Source organism: Vanacampus margaritifer, chromosome 14 (genome assembly GCF_051991255.1).
Source record: "Vanacampus margaritifer isolate UIUO_Vmar chromosome 14, RoL_Vmar_1.0, whole genome shotgun sequence".
NCBI classification, from domain to species: Eukaryota; Metazoa; Chordata; class Actinopteri; order Syngnathiformes; family Syngnathidae; genus Vanacampus; species Vanacampus margaritifer.
In genome coordinates, this window is record NC_135445.1 from 5,588,790 (window position 1) to 5,610,958 (window position 22,169).

General features: G+C 42.2%; 1 protein-coding gene and 1 long non-coding RNA gene across 4 annotated transcripts in view; one reads left to right on the forward strand and one right to left on the reverse strand.

Moving 5' to 3' along the window:
• Window positions 1-18,429, reverse strand: part of LOC144034152 (uncharacterized) — a 45,494-nt gene extending 27,065 nt beyond the window's left edge. Inside the window, exons 1-9 of one of the 3 annotated variants that reach the window (XR_013288167.1) lie at window positions 18,237-18,429; window positions 18,049-18,134; window positions 17,632-17,747; window positions 15,345-15,684; window positions 14,592-15,049; window positions 14,296-14,500; window positions 11,381-11,536; window positions 9,934-10,049; window positions 8,355-8,553 (exon numbers count right to left, since the gene is read on the reverse strand). This is a non-coding gene — a long non-coding RNA (uncharacterized LOC144034152). Of the gene's footprint in view, window positions 1-8,354; window positions 8,554-9,933; window positions 10,050-11,380; window positions 11,537-13,276; window positions 13,429-14,295; window positions 14,501-14,591; window positions 15,685-17,631; window positions 17,748-18,048; window positions 18,135-18,236 lie in introns of those variants that run through there. The other 2 variants (XR_013288168.1, XR_013288169.1) reach the window with 2 other exon arrangements.
• loxhd1a (lipoxygenase homology PLAT domains 1a) lies at window positions 76-21,815 on the forward strand. Its single transcript, XM_077542718.1, has 38 exons — window positions 76-196; window positions 1,286-1,384; window positions 1,461-1,609; window positions 1,944-2,067; window positions 3,213-3,463; window positions 3,529-3,664; window positions 3,743-3,903; window positions 3,993-4,079; window positions 4,162-4,297; window positions 5,744-5,898; window positions 5,976-6,136; window positions 7,416-7,492; window positions 7,642-7,838; window positions 8,377-8,569; window positions 8,844-9,004; window positions 9,156-9,489; window positions 9,569-9,720; window positions 9,957-10,090; window positions 11,395-11,549; window positions 11,614-11,718; window positions 11,936-12,064; window positions 12,732-12,899; window positions 12,966-13,147; window positions 13,330-13,446; window positions 14,345-14,507; window positions 14,622-14,776; window positions 14,850-15,059; window positions 15,157-15,271; window positions 15,334-15,542; window positions 16,344-16,529; window positions 16,641-16,768; window positions 16,885-17,002; window positions 17,110-17,287; window positions 19,217-19,402; window positions 19,488-19,658; window positions 19,733-19,871; window positions 19,960-20,115; window positions 21,156-21,815. Exons 1-38 carry the CDS (start codon window positions 76-78, stop codon window positions 21,634-21,636), a joined length of 6,279 nt encoding a protein of 2,092 aa, XP_077398844.1. The 3' UTR covers window positions 21,637-21,815.
• The last annotated feature ends 354 nt before the right edge of the window (window positions 21,816-22,169 follow it).

The following is a 22,169-nucleotide window of genomic DNA, read 5'->3' on the forward strand; positions in this document are numbered from 1 at the left end:
TCACCGCGCAGGATCGAACACGACAACACGGGCATGAACGCCAGCTGGTTTTTGGACCGGGTGGTGGTGACCGACATGAGTCGGCCTCACCTGCGCTTCTACTTCGCCTGCAGCAACTGGCTGAGCCGCGAGGAAGGCGACAACCTTTTTGTCAGGGACCTGCTGGGCAGTCTCAACCAGATGGACGTACCCAAATGTGAGCCAAATCCAAAAATATGAGAAAATGTTTTTAAAAAAATTATTAATCACACTATACTCGCCTGCACATGTAATACATAAGATGAGTTAGGCTAGCTGAGCTAGGTAATTAATTGAACAAAAAAGTAAGTTGATCTAGCTATTGGATTTCCATTGAACATTTATACTTGTTCACTCACACACTAATACTAAGCCAAGTATTTGCAATTATTTTTAATCAAAATTTGGCCTGTAAATAAATCAAACTAAAAGAAATTCTGAGGGCACTAGGGGCTACTGTAACACATTAATCCCTGCAAGGAGGCGGGACTTAGAAACACAGTGGAAGAATACATCCAGACTGAGGTCATAAAACCCAGAATAATTTTTCAGGACAAAGAGAACTTCGCTGCCTGGGTTGAAATAACTTTAGAGGCTTTTTAAAAACAGGCAACATAAATCAAATAAAAAAAAAACAGTTTTTGGTAGGTGTTATGGGTGATTAAATACTAAAACACCTCTGTCTGGCTTGTAATCGAATTCCGTTGGCGTGTAATCCTCTGTTGCGATGTGATCTGACGCCTGAGAACCGCAGAATCAATCAGGCGGCCAAAGACGCTGCAATCGGCTTTAACACACCCACCGTTATAAATGTTTCATCTGGAAAGTGGCTCAAGTACAAGTAGTTTAACGTAAACTGAGTTAACTCTTCAAAAATGGCACTCGAAACCTGAGGGTCATTTGGGCCAGAGGACCAAATTTGGAAAATTGAGTCTCCTAAATCGGATATATCAGCAACATAAAAATGGGTAAATATATCTATAGATCTACAAAAGAAAGAAAAGCCTCAGGAAGCCATGCACAAAAGCACAAAAGCACACAGGGTGTCTGACATTTTGGTTCATAGCGGCCATGTTAGGGGTTCTTCAAAGAGAAACCTTACATCAAGATTTTGTCTGACTCATATCAAATTTAAACTAAAGACAGATGGGCAATATCCGGGCCCCTTTACAAGATAAGTGTCATATGACCTGGTCATCATTAACACCCAAGTAAACCCAACCCTTGTACTGAATTTCATAAAATGGTGTCCTATTGGTCTTTACAGCAAATAAATACATCGTGAGCGTATTCACCGCCGACATGAAGGGAAGTGGAACTGACGCCGACGTCTTCCTCAACATCTTCGGCGAGCACGGCGACACAGGTGGGGCAAAAATGTTTCTTTGACCCTCTCGCCTTTACGTTCACTCTCATCAACACCTTGTACGACTTCATTGAAGCGGAGCGCCGGCTGGACAGCGACAAGGACAACTTTGAACGCGGCTCGGAGGACAAGTTCACCATCGAGGCTCCCAACCTGGGAAGGCTGAGGAAGATCACCATCGGTCATAACAACAGAGGTTCATCCGCTGGGTGGTTCTTAGATAAGGCGCGTTCTATTAGCCCTGTTGAGAATTATTATTATTTTTTTTTTTTTTTCTGCGGAGAATTATGAAAAAAACGCAAATAAATTGATAGCCCTCGTAAAAACGTGTCTAATTCTTCATACTTGCAGTATAAACTTTGAATATATCACAAACAATGATCCTGTGATACTAGTAAATTTCCCATCCAAATTCATGCTAAACTTAGCTACTCGATGCTAACGCTAACACAACACGAGGCTGGTCCCCCCCCAATGTTACCGATCCACAACCCCTGAAGTTTTGCTCATCTCATTTGCTTTACACTCATGTTACCCTTCATTCCGTTTGGCCGTTCAGGTTGCTATCGATGACATCGGGAATAAAGAAGTGTACGAGTTCCCCGTCAATCGCTGGTTTGCTATGGATGAAGACGATGGCAAAATCCAAAGAGACGTGCTGGTTGGCTCGCTGCAACCAATGGGTGAGCGTACCACTCGGCCCTTACACTTTAATAAGCAAAATATGTCGCAGTTCTTTACCCCGGGTTTATTTTCTCCCTGGACTATAAGTTGCCGTGCCGTTTCTAACCCTAACCAAAAAAACAACACCAAAAACAGTAGCGCTCGGAGACGGGATCCGTCCGTAAATACGCTCAGAGCACGCATTGTCTCGCTCCAACCATAGCGCGTTGTTTAAATGTTCCGTTCAGTGATTCAGAGTGCCCCGCCCACAAGGTGGCGGTAATGCACCAAAAGCATTACCGCCACCTTGTGGTGAGTGATGCACACAAACAAAGTACAGACGCTCCCCTACTTACGAACATTCGAGTTACGAACAACGGTACATACGAACATTTCTGCGCGTACAGTATGTCGAAAAATGTTCGGAAAGAAATGCTGTAAGTTCGATTTTGTATTGCGCGTAGTGCTTCTTTCCGCCGCTAATACCGACGATTGGCGCTGTGAGAGCTCATTGGAGGCTGAGCAACGTGGCGAGGAGGAGGAGGAAGAAAACGCCGGTCCCCATGAAGCAGGAAATAACTTTTGAAGCCGATTCCAGCGACGACGAAGAATCTCTCATGATATAAAATCCTCCTCTTCCTCCTCCTCCATCATCTCCTTAAGCATCGAGTACATCTTCCAAAAGTAAGTTAAACTTCATTTTATTTATCTTATTACGTACATGTACATACTGTGTGTGTCTCTCGCGCTCTCTCTCTAACATACGTAGTACAGTACAGTACTGTACGTATTCTGTCCATTTTATTAAAAGTTTTTTCAGTACAAACCAATGCAGGTTACTTGTACAAGCCTTAAACATACTTATATAAACCTTCAATATACTTATATAGGCTTTAAACATAAATTATAATACAAAATATAGCACTGAAGCAATTTACGAACAAATTCACCTTACGAACGATCGTCCGGAACGTAACTCGTTCGTAAGGCGGGGAGCGTCTGTATTGCCAACTTGGCGACTTCCTCTCTAAATCTAAAGTTAATTTGTAGCAGTCTAGCAAGGACAGCCAAATTATGAAAAAAAAAGTGTGACTTCGAAAAATACGGTGCATCTCCAATAAAAGACTATTGGATATATACTTAAATAAATTTCTGACCCTGTCAGGCATCGTGTACAACGTTCAAGTGATGACCGGGGACGTGCGGGGCGCGGGCACCAACTCTAAAATCCACATGGTCATGCACGGCCTCAAGGGCATCAAGAACAGTGGCAAAATCTTCCTGGAGGGCGGCGCCTTTGAGCGCGGCCTCATCGACATTTTCAACGTGGAGATCTGCGAGCTGATCAGCCCCCTGAGTCGGGTCACCATCGGGCACGACAACGGGGCCGTGGGTGCCGGCTGGTACTGCGAGAAGGTACGATTGATCACAGACGCACGCACTATTGAGAGGTCCTCACGCGCATTCCATTTCTCATCTAGGTGGTCATCTACTGTCCATTCACGGGTGTGGAACAGACGTTCCCGTGCGGGATGTGGCTGGATGAGGACGAGTGCGACGGACTCATCGAGAGGGAGCTCTACGAGATGGTTTCTCTCCGGCAGAGGAAGCACAAGAGTGAGGTCCACCAGGTCATGGACACAGCCGGTGTAACTAAATTCAAAAAGTTCATTTACTTAATGGTTTGCGCTACAGAGTACCCGTGGTCCTTGTGGATCTGGACCTCGGACCTGAAGGGAGCGGGAACCGACGCCCAGGTATTTCTGCAGATCTACGGCAAGAGCGGCAAATCGGATGAGATCAAACTGGAAAACAACTCGGACAGTTTTGAACAAGGCCGCCTTGATAAATTCATGGTAATCCCCGGATTATCTATCCACAGACTGCTGAAATTACTTTCATAGTTTTTCTGATGGTTTAAAAAAATAAATAAAAATCCTTTTAGATTGAAATGCCCGACATCGGACGGCTCCTAAAACTGCGCATCTGGCACGAGAAGAGGCACCCGTTTGCCGGCTGGCACTTAGGGAGGGTGAGGGCTTTTCCGACCGGACACATTTGAGGCCTGGGAGCAAGATTTGTCCTGTCATATAATTTGTGACTTTTTTTTGCAGATTAGTATACTGAAGACCCTGACGATGGAGAAATACGAGTTCGAATGCGGCCGCTGGCTCGATGTCAACGAGGATGACAACGAAATTGTGCGAGAGCTGCCGGCGACTGGAGCCCTTTGTGGGGATCCGCTACCATGTAGGAAACAAGTCAATACTATTAGAGAATGTGAACTGACATGTTTCAAGTTCATATTTTAATCAAGATGGATGCCACATTTATGGTTGTGTTGGAGGGAGGCACAGTGGCGTAGTGGTTAGCATGTCTGCCTCATAGTTCTGAGGTTCAGGGTTAGAATCTCAACTGGAATTGGCTCAAGATCACCTGAAATCCTAATAATGACAAGTACTATATCAAATCAGTTTGGGTTAGCACAAAATGGCTTTGAAAGGCAAAACCTTGAAAAATTCGACACAGAGGGACGCTTGATTTACTGTACATAAATCCGTAAATCTGATCCAATCAATCCTTCCCATTCACAATCAACACAAACAGCTTGGGATGGTCGTTCCGTGTAATCCTCTTTGTGATCTTTTCCCATCCCATCCCGGCGCTTGTAAATCCACGGCAAGTCTCCGTTCAGCAGACTGCAATTTATCGAGCCCCCGCCGGTGAAGATTTTCCTAGCAAGCGCTGCCCTGGATAACGTTTGTCAATGAAAACGCTTATCATTTGAGTTTTCGAATGTACCTTATTGGGTAGCCGTGATGTTTATCAATGGAAATACAGTTAAGGAAGATGTTCTTAGTTGTCAACCAGAAAGTTATCCAAAAGTGGAACCCTTGACTACTTTTTGTCAATGGAAAGTCGAATGCTAAAACTTTCCATTGACAAAAGTTATCAAGCGAACCCATCAGGTCAGTTTGAAAAGTTAATACCAACAGATATTGTCGATAGAAACTCTTTTTTTATATTTTAAATGTTGATTTCTGTCAGTACTAACTAATAACATCTTACTGAACAGACCTTACTGGGTACCCTTAAAAAATGATGCCAGAAAACCTCTATCTATTGACAAAAGTTATTAGCTAGCAGTGCACCCACATAAGCGTGTCCAGGGTACGCAATCATGTCAGCTCCGCAAGAAGTTACAGGTTTGTATTGACAGAAATTGTCAAGTTATAAATGGAAAAGCAAATGATACGAGTTTGGAAATACAGCATCAAGTCACTATCCTCTTTTTTTTAAAGAGAAACTCGACTCATTTAGCCATTTTCAGCTGTAAAAAAGTTCATATTTTTTCTATAATATATTTAAATATTAAAGTGATAACTTAATTATTTTAAATGTACAATTAATACCTTCAAAAACACATTTTGCCACTTGTTGACTGAAAATGACATCACAGGTGCTCAGGAATCAGGTAACGACCAATCGCGGCTCACCTGTTGCTGGGTGTGGTCATGTGACGTTAGCAAACTGAGTCATGATTGGTTGTTTGTTGCCTGATTCCTGAGCACGCTTGAGGGTATCTTCAGTTGAAAAAATTTGTTTTTAAAGGTATTAATTGTACATAAAAAATATATTCCTACTGCTGAAAAAGGCTAAAAGAGTCAACAATCCTTTTTTCGTTTTCTGGCTTAGTGATGAAGTATCGCATCACCATCTGCACGGGCAACGTCGGCGGCGGCGGCACCGATGCCAGCGTCTTCCTCAACGTGATCGGCGACCTGGGCGACACCGGGGAGCGACTCATGATCATGAGCAAAAACAACGTCAACAAATTCGAAAAAGGCAACGTGAGTAATGAGTACGGCAAACGCGAGTGACGTTCGGTTCACGTCGCTGCCTTTTTTCGCCCGATATTTTCCTTCAGCACGACGAGTTTCTCATCGAAGCCGTGTCACTGGGGCGCGTCCACCGGGTGCGAGTCGGACACGACGGCCGCGGCGGAGGTTGCGGTTGGTTCCTCGATAAGGTCATGGTGAGGGAGGAAGGCCAGCCGGAGTCGTTAGCCATCGAGTTCCCATGTTACAGGCAAGGCAGTCATTGCAGTTTCTTGCACTTTTGGGAAGTTGTACTTGCGAATGTCTCATTTTGCGTTTTTTTTTTTTTTTAAATATTTTTGCTTTATGTTAAAAGGCCATCACAATTCTGGCTCCTGACATCACTTATTAGGCCACGCCCCTTAAGGGCATACATCCAACACCCAAATACTACACCAGTATACAACGTGATTATACTTCATAAAACCAGTAAAAAAAATGATACGATACAGTGCTATATTTCTTGATTAAAATCACATAATTGTGTTTCTTTGTCTGGTCTAGATTTCAATTAATTTCATTGGGGAAAATTAATTTATTATACAAATGAATTGAGTTAAGGAACAAATTTGCTGTTTAACTGGTATGTCGAGGTGCCACCGTGTCTTATATACAATTTTTGATTTTAATGTGGCCAACTGTTTTTGCATATCCAGTAACTACATCACGGTTGCAAACTCTTCTCCATGTCATTCCGATTGTAATGAATAACATGTGAGACATTTTCCACAAACACTCAACATGACCAGTTGCTCCTGTATTTCTGCCCGGCAACAGCGCCAGCTTAAGAAAGCTTCCTGATTGGCTATTGCTACATTTTTAAGTCACAATCACAGAGCCTGTAGCTGTGCCGCGTTCGCCGTTGTACGTATTGAACAGGTTATTATTAACGCTTTACGAGAAGATTGGAGAATTATTATTATTATTTCTTAAATCATGCTTAACACATGGGACATCAGGAGAGACATCTCATAATCAGTCGGTTGATCACTTCCTGAAATGTGTCAATGTGCGTAGCCCTTCTTTAGTCGTTTGAGAGATTTCAGGCAATTGTATGTCTCCAACCTAAGAACACCCAAAATGATTGCGCCTCTGTATTCGCTCCATGTCATTGGTCCTAATTCTCTTGTTCTCGTAACGCATTTAAGCCCCTGCTGCGTTTGCAAACAAAAGATCCAAAAGGCCTGATAAGTGCAGTAAATTGGGCCTGCGCGGGTTAGACGGCTCTCCAGTTGCATGCCATTAAGTTGTTAGGCAGCTGATGGATGGGTTTCGCCTTACAAATAGGGACTAAATGCACAGTGGTCAGACAGCTGTCTCTTCCAGTAATCGGAGCCCAGCGGTCAGGCTGCCGTGCTGTGTTACATCTGGAAAGTGTCCCGTCTGCTTTCCGTTATTGGGATTGATCACGTTCTCATTTTATCGATGAATTTCGAGGACTGATATCCCCCTCAGGTCAACTATGCTTCAACGAATGTGTCTCCAATCAGGTGGTTGGACCGCAATGAAGACGACGGGCAGATTGTCCGCGAGTTGGTTCCAGCCGGCGAAGGCCTGCGTCTTTTTAGTGAGTACTGTAATCTCAAGCAGATTTGCGGTTCAATTTTATTTGTGTTTTACAAGATGACTTTGTAGTCATTTTGACCCTGTAAAGCCAATTATAAAAAATTTTAAGGAGCATCAATTAACCAACTGTTCGTTTTCCTCCCCCCGCAGATGTCAGCTACCACATCGCGATCAAGACGGGCAGCGTGAACGGCGCCAGCTCCGACTCCCGCGTGTTCGTCAAGCTCTACGGCGAGAGGGGCGACACCGGCAAGATAACCCTGGCGGTTTCCGACAACGACCTGAGGAACTACTTCGAGACCGCTCGCACAGACGTCTTCACCATAGAAACCTCCGACATCGGAAAGGTACGCTCAGAAATGATTGGGGTTTCAAACCAAGGTAATTACAGTTTGCAAAAACAAATAAAATAGCAAAAAATAGGACTGAAAATATTTTTGCTACCTTTAATGTAATAATATAAAATATGGTGGACCGGTAGCTGAGTGGTTAGCACATTTGCCTGTTTTATTAGATTTATAAAAGGTCAATGAAATTGCATGTTTTATTTGATTTATAAAAGGTCAATGAAATTGATCTAACCACAGAAACAGCATTTTACACTTATATAGTTTTTTGTTCATATGTTCTAAAATAATTTTGAAATGGTATTTTTTGTGCAGGTTTTATTACCCCATTTTACATAAAACTAAAACTAATACTAAAACTAATTAAAAATCGCCTAAAATTAAGAATTTGTTACAAATTAATAAATAATTCAAATACTCACTCTCACTAAATTTGAAAAATAAAACTTAAGGTTGAATAAAAAACATTTTTTTTAAATATATATATATATATATATATATATAAACTATTCTAACCTTTGACACATCTTTGGTGCAGATCAACCGACTCCTCATCGGCCACACCAATGAAGGCCTGCGAGCCGGCTGGTTCCTGGACAGCGTTCAGATCTCGGTGCCGGTCCAGGGCAAGCAGTACATGTTCCCCAGCCACCGCTGGCTCTGCAAGGACGAGGCTGATGGCAAAGTGGAGGTGGAGATCTATCCCAGCGAGATCCTGGACATGGAGAAACGTAAATAATCAAACCTTAATTCGTTAGTTCATGAATATATCCGAGTCACTGATTTTGTGCTGAGGCCAAAGACCCCTTTGATATAAAAGTATTGGCTTTGGCACCTTTTTTTTGTACCAAGGGTGTTTCAATCCTTCCCCAACCACGCTTAGATCAGTAAAAAGTTGTATCTCAAATCCTTGTTCCCCATTGAAATGAATAAAAATTCCATTAATCTGTTCCAGCCCCCCCAAAATCCCTCTAAAAAAATTGTCCCTATTCTGTTGCGCGACAGTGGTCAACTACGAAGTGAGCGTGGTCACGGGGGACGTACGCACAGGCGGGACCAACGCCAATGTCTTCTGTCAAATATATGGAGATGAGGGAAAAACCGAAGTCCTTCCTCTGAAGAGCCGCTCTAACAATTTTGAACGCGGCACCACTGAGATCTTCAAGGTCAGTATCAAGGTCTTGTTTTCAAAGGTGGGAAGTAACGAAGCACAAATAGTTCATTACTGTATATAATATACTGTAATGGCCTCGCCACCTCCGCTTGTGTTTGCAATCCGACTTAAACGCCTCGACCGCTTGCCTTCCACTTGGCCAGATAGAAGCCCAGGATGTGGGCAAGATCTACAAGCTGCGGATCTACCACGACGGCAAGGGCATCGGCGACGGCTGGTTCCTGGAGTCGGTGGACATCAAACGCCTGACGACGGCCATGGTGCAGGTGGAGGTGAAGCGGGAGGACGCCAAGAAGGATAAGAAGAAGGACAAGAAGAAGAAGAAGAAAGATGAGGAGGAGGAGGTGGAGATGGTGGAGGAGCTACGGGAGGTGGTGGAGACGTTCAGCTTCCCTTGCAACCGCTGGCTGGCCAGGGACGAGGAGGACGGCGAGATCGTGGTAGAGCTCCTGACCGACGACAATGAAGACCTCGAGGGTAAACGAACTCACGTGCACCCGAGGGAAGTGGAAACGTCACACTTTATAATTAACGCTTTTTGTTTCCCTTTCGTCAGTTAACTCTTACGAGGTGCACGTGTTCACGGGGCATCTGTGGGGGGCGGGGACCGACGCCAAAGTTTACATCAACGTCTACGGCGAAACCGGCGACACGGGCGAGCGCCGCTTCAGGAAGTCCAACCACCTCAATAAATTTGAGAGAGGTCAGGTAAGCTCAGCTAGGCAGTGACATTTGGTGCAACTTTCTTTCCTTTTTAAAAATGACTGTTTGGGCCACACTGACAAGAAACAGAATTTAAAATTGAATTTTTTCTTAAAAACAACAAAAATACAAAAGGGTACAAAATTCATGTTTTTTCAAGATTAAGGTTGGAAAGTTATGAGTAAAAACAGTCAAATGACAACATTGACATTTCCTCACCTTTTGATTGTGTGTGACACAAGGAGGACTTGTTCAGCATTACGGCCGTGGACCTGGGCACGCTGAAGAAGCTGAGGATCCGACATGACAACAGCCAGGCCGGGGCGGGCTGGTTCCTGGACAGGGTGGAGATTGTCGACAACAAGGATGACACCACGTGAGTCACTCGCAAATAAATAATAGATTGTTTAGTAGTCATGATAATATTATCTTGGATTTGCGTAGCACCATTCAAGAGGCCCAAGCGTGCTGTAAATAAATTTTTAAAACTGGTTTGAATAAACATGACTCATAAAATAAATCAAATTGTTCAAATAAATCAAAACTTTTTTCCTCATACTTTTCCAAATGTTTTTCTTGGTAAAAAAAAAATAAATAAAAATCATTGTTATAAGATTATTTTTTCCCCCTGGGGATGTTATGTTAAAAATTATTGAATTAATAAAAAATACTGATTTTTGTATATATTGTTGTACTCTGAATGAATAAATAAATAAATAAAACATCTAACTTTTGTCTTATAATTTATTTATTTTTAATAATATTATTTTAATATGTTAATCATGTAGGTTTTTCCTTTCCAAAAATATTCGTTTTAAAATTATTACTACAATAAATACATAAATAATAGGTTCAAAATTTATCTCAGAATTTACCAACTTTTACTGAAAAACATGTTTTATTCTTATAAAATTAATATTTAATTTGATTTAATTATTTTTATTTAATTATTAAGATGTAGTGTTTGCTTTTATTTATTAACAAATGGAATATTTTTTTCTTGTAACGTTCTGAATGCATTTTTTTCTAAAAATATTTATTTTGAAAATGATCATTACAAGAATAAAAATTCATACTGTCAGACTTTATCATCATATTTCTTAAATAATATACTTTTTTTAAGCATGACCGAAATATATATTTCAATATTTTATTTTATTGATTTATGTTTTTAAAAAAAAGCCATATATGCAATAAAAGAAAGCAATCTATTTTTTTTAATCACAACTTTTTGTAATGCATACGTTTAAACTGGGCAGTGAGCATATACTGGTAAAACATAATATGTGATGCTTATTTACTGTAACTGTAACACTGACGTAGTGGGCTTTATTCACATGCACATGGGATGTTGTGTAGCACCTCCTTGTGGCAAGAAATGGTACTAACCCAATCAATGTAGACCTGGTAAAGCCTTTTCCTATTAGAGGCTATACAGTACTCAATTCATGAGCACATTTATTTTAAGAGTTTTAATAGTGAAATAATTATGATGAAAATAATGGTTGATAGGTAAAAAATATATATCACAATTATTTCGATAGCAAATGCCGAACGAACTACAAATATTTGAATGCGTGGCCTTTTCATCACTCTTGCTCTGATCAAACGTTATAAACAATCCATTCAAATAATTATCATTTGAAAGAACCTGGCGGATGCTCACATCTTGTGTTCCAGGTACTTCTTCCCATGCAAGCGATGGCTGGCGGTAGACGAGGACGACGGGCAGCTGGCCAGGGAGCTGGTCCCAGTGGACGAAGCCTTCATGAAGAAAGGCGACGACGAGGATGACGACGGCGACTCTGACGCCACGCTGGGCCTGGAACAGAAAGGTGAGGCCACCAGAATTAGAAATGAATCAATAAGTAAGACGCTAAACTGCACTCGTTACTGCAGCCATGTCCACCACGTACACGGTGAGGATAAAAACTGGGGAGAAGAAGTATGCCGGGACGGACGCCAATGTTTTTATGACCCTGTATGGTACCAAAGACGACACAGGTGGGACGCTTCATTACACTTTACAAGCCTATATTGAGTCAAAGCACATATTTTATGAGAGAAGTCTCATGACATACCATCAAAAATATGTAATATAGTGCTGTATGCAGTGATATGTACAATGCCTACCTGGCTACACATGATGAAAATATTAGAAACAGCTGTGAGGATGATGCAGTGGCATTTTACTGAATTTTGCTGTTTCTTCGAACGCCAGGGATCATTAACTTGAAGGCCTCCAAGACGCACAAGAACAAGTTTGAACGGGGCATGATCGACGAGTTCACGGTGGAGGCGGTTGATATCGGGCCGCTCAAGAAGTTACGCATCGGACACGACAACCGCGGTACGGCCACGCTTACGAAAAATGCCTAAAAGCTCTCCTGGTGGTGCAGCTGGGTTCACTAATATTTGGTGCTTCGAACTTGGATATAAAAGACGCGTTTTCATTCTGATTTGTTGGTTTGGGACAGAAGTAGGGATGAGAATTTCAATACTGCTTTTCTGATTGATAAGTGAAATTCACAGTATCAAAATACCCTATTCTAGTACTCCCCAGGCAAAATTTTAGAAACACGTTTTTAAAATACTAATCTATATAGCAGAAATAGCAAGAAAATGGTTAACACAAAATTATTGTACAAACACTAAATCCTGTTTTTTCCTAAACAAACCTCAATAATGCCCAAAAAATGTACATTATAAAATGAACTTACAGCAGATGACGTCCAAATATTTTCAACAAAAACTACACTGTGACGAAAAACTTCCTGTTTTAGTTCTTCTACTTGTAAAATATACACCTCAACTAAATTGTGCCACCATCTAGTGGTTGGCAGTGGAATTACATGCAATATAGAGCTGGTGATCAGTCCAGGAAGTACCCCCCATCCCACGTTTCTCGCCAAAGGTCAACACAAATGAGGACAGGTGCCATAGAGAATGAATGGTGGATGACTGGGGCCCAAATATTCGGACCCTGATCCTCAGTTTTGGTTGTCGTGGTTCTTTAGGGGGTGGCTCGGCAGGCTGGTTCCTGGACTGGGTGGAGATCAACGCACCTTCGCTGGGGCAGAAACTTCGCTTCCCATGTGGCCGCTGGTTGGATAAAGGGGAGGACGACGGCGCCATCTCCAGGGATCTTTTTCCCAATCCTCTTCAAACGGAACTTTACACGCCATGTAAGACTGCTAAACACCATCATGTTCTTCCCAACACATTTGATAATTTTTTTTTGTTTTTTCTAGTTGTCCCTTATGAGTTTAAAATCTTCACGAGTGACGTGTTCGGAGCGGGCACGGACGCGGACGTCTTCGTGGTCCTGTACGGAAGAGACGCCGTGTGTACGCAACAAAAGCGACTGTGCGTCAACAAGAGGGAGCGGATGATGTACTTCGAGAGGGGAGCAGAGGACATGTTCATTGTTGAGGTACAGCGATACCAAAATCAACCCTCGATCATGGAAATCTACAGTTTGTTTATAGTTTTTGTTACCGACACTACACAAACGGACAGTATTTTTTTAAAATACATGTTATACTCTCGATTTTATTTTGAATATGTTGAAAAAGTGGGTTATGTTATGATGCTTTCCTCATGTGCTCGCTGAAGCTGGAGGTCGTCGGCGAGGTCATTGAGAAGATCCGCATCGGTCACGACAACCGCGGCGTCAACCCGGGATGGCACCTGGACCGAGTGGAGATCCGACGTCTGCTCAAGAAGGGAAAGGTGCAGCCCCGATTCAATGCTGAATTACATCTCACTCATCCAATCCAAATTCAAGGTGGAAATTATGATTATATTCAACAAAAAATAACATTGAATGTTATATACCCAGTTATGTTTTTTTTTATGTATACATTTCAAAAGTATATTCACATTTTTATTAAATTTTTATGATTTATGCTCTCTCAAGGAAGCGTTTATATTTATATATATATATATATATATATATATATAATGTAAAAAAATAAAATATTATTTATTTAATCAATCAATCAATCAATCAAATGTCTACTTTTCTATTCTTTTTTTTTTTGATTAAAAGTACTGTATACCTTTTTTTTTTTTTAAGTTGGGCTGCCCATGTCCATCATAGCATGTAACTAAACCTAAATAATCATGTAATATAATCAATAAAAAGTGGTAAAATACAATGCAAAACAAATTAAAAAAAAAAAACAAATTACTAAAATGCTGGTTAAATAAAATGCTGCTAATTATTGGGGGGAAAAATTTTAAAAAAATAAACAAATACTTAAATAAATTAATTTGGAATGATGGATGAGCAACTTTCGGTATATACTATAAAGCCAAATAGGTAACGATAATAAATTCATTTTAACGTTTTCAGAAAAAAAAAGGGGGGGGGGGTCAAGTTGCCGCAATTTAACCTTCGTTGAACGAGAACCAATAATTTGTAGAAGTGCATGGCTATATTTCATTTCTATTTTGACAGGGTAAATTATCCTATGATGCTAACGAAGTGCTAAAGCGTAAGGATGGTGCCACAAAAACTTGCAGTTACGCAAACTCAACATCCTGCTCACATGCTAGATATACAGTAAGTCAACTCACTTTAGGCAGGTGGCGCTGTTCTCACCGCAGACCGGACTGGCTGTTGCAGGGCTCGGAGACGGTCATCTTCCCGTGCGAGCGCTGGCTCGCCAAGTCGGAGGACGACGGCGAGACTGTGAGGGAGCTGGTGCCCTCCGACATCATCACTGAGAAGCTGTCACGAGACGGCAGCCTGAAAATCACCGAGGTGGAGGTGGAGGACGCCCTGGAGAGTACGACAAACAGATTACAACAATTGAGGATTTGACATCATAAATGTTCAAGTTTGGTCCAATTGTTGGTACGCGTGTACTGACTTGTGTATGTTCGTCTCCATTCATCTGCAGCGCACACGTACAAAGTGTCAGTGATGACCGGCGACATGTACGGGGCGGGCACCGACGCCAACGTGTTCCTCACCATCTACGGCGACTTGGGCGACACCGGCGAGAGGAAGCTCAGCAAGTCGGAGAACAACAGCAACAAATTTGAGCGAGGATCCGTAAGGGAACGTCGACAGTGACGAAGAAGAATCCCCGCCATTAATAAAAAACGTTGAGTTTACTTCCTCACAGGTGGACAAGTTCACTATAGAGGCTGTGGACCTGGGGCAGGTGTTCAAGATCAAGATCCGCCACGATAACAGCTTGATGAGTGCCGACTGGTACCTGGACCAGGTGGAGGTTCTCGACGAGGACTCGGAGGAGGTCTTCCTCTTTTTGTGTGAGCGGTGGCTGTCCACCAAGAGGGAGGACCGCCGCATCCAGAGAGTTTTCTACATTAAGGTAACACCAAAAACTTCAAAATTATATTTAAAAAAAATAAAATAATAAAAAATAAATATAAAAAATGATTGTATATGCCAATGCGTGGTTCTTTCAGGGCTACGAAGGCGTCCGAGAAAGCCTGAATACCAAGAAGTCAACCTTGAAAAGCGTCGACAACAACATGAACAAAAAGAGCAAAAAGAAGGAAGAGGAGGAAGAGGAACTCCCAGGTATTACCACGTACGACCTCCGTCTTACGCCGAATGGCTTTAAACAGAACTTTCCTGCGCAGTCATACCGTACCACATTACGCTGTCCACTGGGTTGGAGCGAGACGCCGGCACCACCAGCAGGGCCTACGTCATCATTATCGGGGCCAATCACAGCCGCACGGAGAGGCTCTGGCTGGACCCGCCCGATGGGAGAAAGGGCCTTCAGGCCGGATCTTTGGAGAGCTTCGAGTGCCACGGCGGAGATGTGTGGGAGATCAAAAAGGTTGAGGTGAGTGTCCGCCCGCTAACTAACTGTAATCCCACAACCCTAACTAACCCCCTACTCTAAACGACTAAACCAGGGGTCTGCAACCTGCGGCTCTGGAGCCACAAGACTTTTTAGTCCCTCTCCTGTGGCTCCCTGTGGATCTCTAAAAAAATAGTAGAAATGAATATATTTTTTTATATTTATTTTATTTTTTTTAGATAAAATATTCTTTGACTAAGTTAATGATTCAGATTAAAAAAAAAAGACTTATATATTAAAAAAAAAATGTCAGAGTCCAAATTTGTAAATTGTCAGAAAAAAAGACAACAGGTAGATGAAAACCTTTTTTTTTTTTTAATACCTAAAAATGTCCATAAAGTGACCAAAAAATGCCCCAAATAGCAGGAAATTACCATATAATGTACAAAAAATGGCCCAAAAAAGTATTTTAAAAAGGCAGAAAAGAAAATGTTCAAAAAGTAACCACAAAATGTCCATAAACAAAAGATGAAAGGCAGAAATTCCCCAAAAAGGCAGAAAATGTATTATTTTAAAAAAAGGGCAGAGGTAAAACGTTGACTATAAAATGTCCAAAAACAAAAATTACAATAAAATGTCCGCAAAATTGCCAAAAATGTCAGAATAAAATTTATAGCAAAAGAGGTAGAAAAAATATCACAAAATAGCCATAAAATGTCCAAAAAAGGAAGAAGAGAGGCAAATAATCACCATAATATGTCTATACTGTGTTGTTCATCATCAATGGCTCTTTTAGCAGTAAAGGTCGCTGACCCCTGGACTACACCCTCCTCCTCCTTACAGCTCGGCCATGATGGTGCCACTCCCGAGAGCTGCTGGCTGGTAGATGAGCTCTCCGTTGCCGTGCCAACAAAAGGGGTCAAATATATCTTTGCTTGCGCATGCTGGCTGGCCAAAGATCGCGGTGACGGCCTGACTGCCAGAGTTTTCAACGTGCTGGATGCAGAAGCCGTTTCCATCTCCCAGAAAGTGCGTGGCCTCCGCTTCTGACCTCCACCAAGGCTTAAACACGAATCCGCCTTCAATCTCAATAGCTCAAAATTGTCCTAAAATCTGATAACAGTCGTGGTCCTCTCATAGGTCATTTATGAGGTCACTGTGGCCACGGGTGACGTACAAAACGCAGGAACGGACACCGAGATCTTTATGACCGTGTTTGGTGCCAACGGTAGTACGGAAGAAATGTTGCTGCAGAAGAACGAGGACAGGTGAGGCCTCAGAACAATTGGGCATAAAGACATTTTGACAAGACTCTGAATTTCTACTCGAGTGTGATGCGACTATATTTTTGCCCTCCGAATTTAGTTTCAAAACTAATTTCCAGGTTCGAGCGAGGTCAGGAGGACACCTTTAACATGGAGATCGATGACATTGCCCCACTCAGGAAAATGAGGCTACGCATCGACGGCTCAGGCAGCAGACCGGATTGGTTCCTTGATACGGTTGGTCCGCCTCATCTAACAAGAGACTTCCGGGGCAGACCAGATCAAGACTTGCTCTCCGTTGATAGTCCGAAGTTCTTCCTGTGATCAGACGATGACTTCTCCAGGTGACCGTGCGCAACCTGACCACGGGGGAGGTGTCCGTGTTCACCTATGAGGAGTGGCTGTCCAGGACACGTGGACCTAAAAGGACCATGATTTGCGAGATGGCTGCCGTGGTGGACGAGGAGACGATGGTGGAGATCACCACCTACGTGATTCAGGTCAAGACTGGCGACGTCACAGGTGGGTCTTCATTGTGGGTGATGGAGCCGAGTGTCATGCATCGGACGTCGGGTGACAAGTGCCCTGTGATTGATTGGCGACCATTCCAGGGTGTTCTTTGCCATTCCTCAGCTGGAGTAGTAGATATAGTATGGTATGATTTCTCTTCAATGGTTGCAAACAGCATGTAAATAAGTCACACATATGGATATAATGTATGGGCTCCGAAACGACTGCATCTTTTTTTATTTTATTATTCCTCCCTGGTGAAAGGTTCGATACAAGTACTGTATGTCAGGATGTTGAAACATGAAGGACGTCTCCAATTGTCCGTGCAGGGATATGCTTTGTCATTGTGATAGTACCTTCAAACTTCTGGGCCTCTGGGACGGACGGGGGCAAGCAAACCCAACTCGCTAGCTGGCCAGAGCTCAGATAAATACAGAAGGTTGAGGTCAGGAAGAGAATCTAACCGTAAAACCTATGCCAAAATGGAGTGAAAAAGAATTTGATGAAAGGAGCGCAATTAGGAGAAGACTCATCCAAAACAGCAACCCAAATAGTCAAAAACTGGGAAGAAGACCGTGTATGCCGCTCATTGACATTTCCGAACATCCGGGCATTTCTGATATTTCCACAAGGCAAATGTTTTTGTTACGCGGTGAAAGCAAACAGCGTATTGTAGCCTATTGCTTTTGCCTGTGACTAGCATACAAACCAAGCAGATTGTTATCGTAGTCAAAAGTCATTTCATCACATTATAAAATCAAAATAATACTCACCATTCACCAATGCTTTTCAATGAGTGACTTGTGACGTAAGCACGCGAGACTCCAGATCCTTTCACCGATGTTTATTGTGCGTAGAACTAAAAGTTCAAACAAACAAATAAGAAAACACATTACATTTACAACGAACGTAGTATAGCCTTAAAGCTAATAGCGACAGAAAATGCAAAAAGAATACTTACCACTTTGGCCTGCCCACAATCAACGGTAGTCTTCTTTCAGTACTCATTCCAAACAAACGTGTAGCTTGAAGTTTCAACAAACTTAAACAAACTTTGTATATTCGCTCGGCTTTGACAAACAGGAATGAGTAATCAAAAGTAATTGACACGCATGCAAATACCGCGACAAGTGCTTCTCCGTCTACCAATTAAATTTACGAAGATGCTATCATCCAACTTCCAGTTAACATTTCAAAATAAAGGCATCGTATTTCAAAATAAATCAAAATGACAGAAAATTAAATTACACTGTGTTGGCACCTCTAGGTTCTGCTTTTGTACTCTTAACACTTGAGCTTTTACATCTTGAACCTTCAGCTTTTTGGTAATGCAATACAAAACAAACCCATAGTCTGACAATTTGCCCAGCAGGTTAGCTGGAATGTCAGGTCATCCTTGCTTTGACTGCAGCACCCTACAGCCAAAAATACACTTTGTTTTTGTTTTTTCTTGAGATCAGTTTAGACAGATTTGACTATTTGAACACCAGAGTCGTGTGGGTTTTTAGCCTGGCACAACTGACCTCAAAGTGCAGGCTTGTGACCTCGGGTAGCCGCTGCGAGGCGGAACGCAGTCCTGCCTCGCTAATGAGGCATCGGCATCGGATAATGGCCTCCTCCGGGACTCCAAATCACAGATCCATCTGCATCGACAATGTGAGAGGCCGGGCTGCATGTATAAGATCACTTAAAGTAAGATGGGGGAGCGATACAGACAGGAGGCTCACATTTGATGCTCCTTTCTTCTATTTAAAAGTCTCATTCAAACCACGGATGACTCTTGTTCTCTCTTTCATTGCCGACGCAATGAATAATACATGATTAAGGTATTAAAGTTGAGGGAGACTCGTCTTCCATTCTCACTCTGGCTATAATGATAATAATGTCCAAAAGGTGTGGAATTGTTGGCCTATATGCACCCTGCCATTGTCTGACCGTCAGGAGCCGGCACCGACGCCAACGTTTGTGTCATCATTTTCGGCGAGAACGGCGACACAGGGACGCTGCCGTTGAAAGAGTGCAACAGGTCCAACAAGTTTGAGCGCAAGCAGGTGGACACCTTCCGCTTTCCGGACATCCTAAGCTTAGGCGACCTCTCTAAAATCCGAGTGTGGCATGATAACACAGGTTAGCCCCCCCCCCCCCCCAAAAAAAAAAGAAAAAAGGCTCCGATCAGTCACTTGGTGATGACTTATTACCTCCTGGAATGCAGGTCCCGCACCAGGGTGGCAACTGGACTACATCGACGTGAAGGATGAGCTCATGGACAAGACCTTCCGCTTCCCCTGCGACCGCTGGCTCGCCAAAAATGACGGCGACGGACAGATAATGAGGGAGCTGGCGTGCGCCAACAACGAATACCTGGACCTCGATGAGAAAACCAGTAATCTAAAGAACGTATTTTTTCCCCCAGCGCAACATTCGATGTTATTTACCTTTCTTATGTTCTCCCCAAAGAGTACGAAATTTGCGTCACCACTGCAGACACGGCAGAGGCCGAAACCAAAGAGAACGCTTGGATCGTGTTGGAGGGGAGGAAGGGCCGATCGAAGGAGTTCTTGATGGAGAACTCGTCAAAGAAGAAAAGGTTTTTACGGTAGCTACTTGTCTGCCGGCTACCATCATGACCGCACGTCTTAAGTGGAAATTTGATTTGTAACTTGTCTTCCACTTCCTGTTTCTAGCGGAAACCTTGACAGGTTCGAGTTTACGTCCAAAAACCTGGGCGACATCGTCAGCATCTGCGTGGGTCACACGTCCAAGGATGGAAAGAAAGTCAAGACGGAGCTTTACTGGCATGCGGAAGAGGTGGTGGTCACTGAAAGAGAGCTGGGCAACAAGTAAGGATGAGGATTGTCTGATCCTGAAGACCGTGGGCAGATTAGACTGACATAGCAACACATAGAAATTGAGATTTGATTGGATGAAGGCAATGCAGCTATGAGGAAACACTGAAATGAAGAGAATAGACCATTAGGAATAAATTAATGCAATTTCGTGAAACAATTTTGTAAATGTAGGTTCTTTACTGTCAAAAGAGTCATTTTAGGCCAAATAAATAACCCAAAAATCTGCCTGAAGCCGCAGAAGCTTTGAACATTGTAATGAAACTGTGTCTTAGTATAATTTACCCAGGGCCCAAGAGTTTAACATAACAGAAAATATGCAGCATCCAATATTTTGAGATTCATTTTTTTCTACTTTTTGTTTTTTTCCCCAGATTTAGGTTTTCATACATTTTTAGACTTTTCTGAATTTTTATTTATTTTATTTTTATTTCGTAACTTTTTTTTTCCTGCCTTTTTTTTAATACAGATTTTCAAACATTTTTGGGCAATTTTGTGGACATTGTATGGTAATTTGGGGGATTTCTTCTTTTGTTTTTGAACATTTCATAGTTACTGTTTGAATGTTTTTTTCCCCTGCCTTTTCTTGAAAATTAATTTTCTGACATTTTTTATCAGATTTTTTTTCGGGACATTTTATGGTTACTTTACTTTTATTTATATATATATATATGATGGTAATTTTGTGTTTTTCCTTTTCTGACACATTATGGTCACTTTTTGGACATTTTTATTTATTTATTCATTTTTTACTTTTTCATCTACCTTTAGTCTCTCTTTTTCTAACAATTTTGGATTTAAAAAAAATATTCTAAATCATTAATTAATTTAAAGAATATTTAATCTACTTTTTTTTAATCTAGACGTATGTAAAAACAATTTCTACTCATTTTTTGGGGAGATCCACAAGGAAGGAACTAAAGTGCCAAATGTGGCTCCAGAGCCGCAGGTTGCAGACCCCTGATTTAGGCCCACCACTGGTAATTTTGTTGTTGTCAAAATCGGATAATAAAGATCCTGCTCGTCACCATCAGGTACATCTTCCACTGTGACGCCCTGGTCCCACTGTCGGCGAAGAGGGACGACTTCTTGACCTTTGAGTGCACCAAGGCCATCGAGAGCTTCGCCAGCAAGGCCCGCAGCCTGGTACCCGTCAAGTACGAGATTATCGTCATCACGGGCGACGAGAAAGGAGCCGGCACAGACGCCAATGTCTCCGTCACCGTCTTCGGCTCCAACGGCGACTCGGGTCGGCGGCAGCTACGGCAGAAGTTGCGCAACCTCTTCGAGCGCGAGCAGACGGACCGCTTCCTGCTGGAAATGCTGGACATGGGCGAGTTGCAGAAGGTGCGGGTGGAGCATGACAACTCGGGCCTGCATCCTGGATGGCTGCTGGACCGAGTGGAGGTCACCAACACGGCCAATGGCGTCACCACCATTTTCCTGTGCGGCAAGTGGTTGGACACTAAGAGGGCTGATGGACAGATCGCCAGAGTCCTCTACCCCAAATACTAAACAGTCATTGATACATTTGTTTACATCGGGAAATGTGACAAAGTTTTACACACCTAGCTTTTGTTTGTTTGTTTGAATTGGTCAGGAGGGGGGAAAAAAAGTGCCATTCTCTTTAAGCCCAGTCTCCATATGAGTTTTGTCAAGTTTTGTATAAGCAATTAAATAATTGTAATATCAAGGCCTTTTCTCATGATATTCCATTTTGTTTAATGACTTTACTCTCTTAATATGACAAGAACAATACTTTATATTCATAATAATGGCAATAATCTTAGGAATAATTTAACAGAGAAAAAAAGTCAAATATGACTTTTCTTGTGACTTTCCATTTGCTCATTTTACTACGACAAGGAAAAAATCAATATACAAAAGTGGCTAATGTGACTAAATTTCTGTCATAGAGCACCGTGTTAAAATTACATGAAACTATATTCATCTATTTTTAGCATAAGATTACATGCATTTAATTTTATTTCATAATTTTATAAACGTTTCAGTCATACAAGCATGATTCACATTTGACCAGCAGCCAG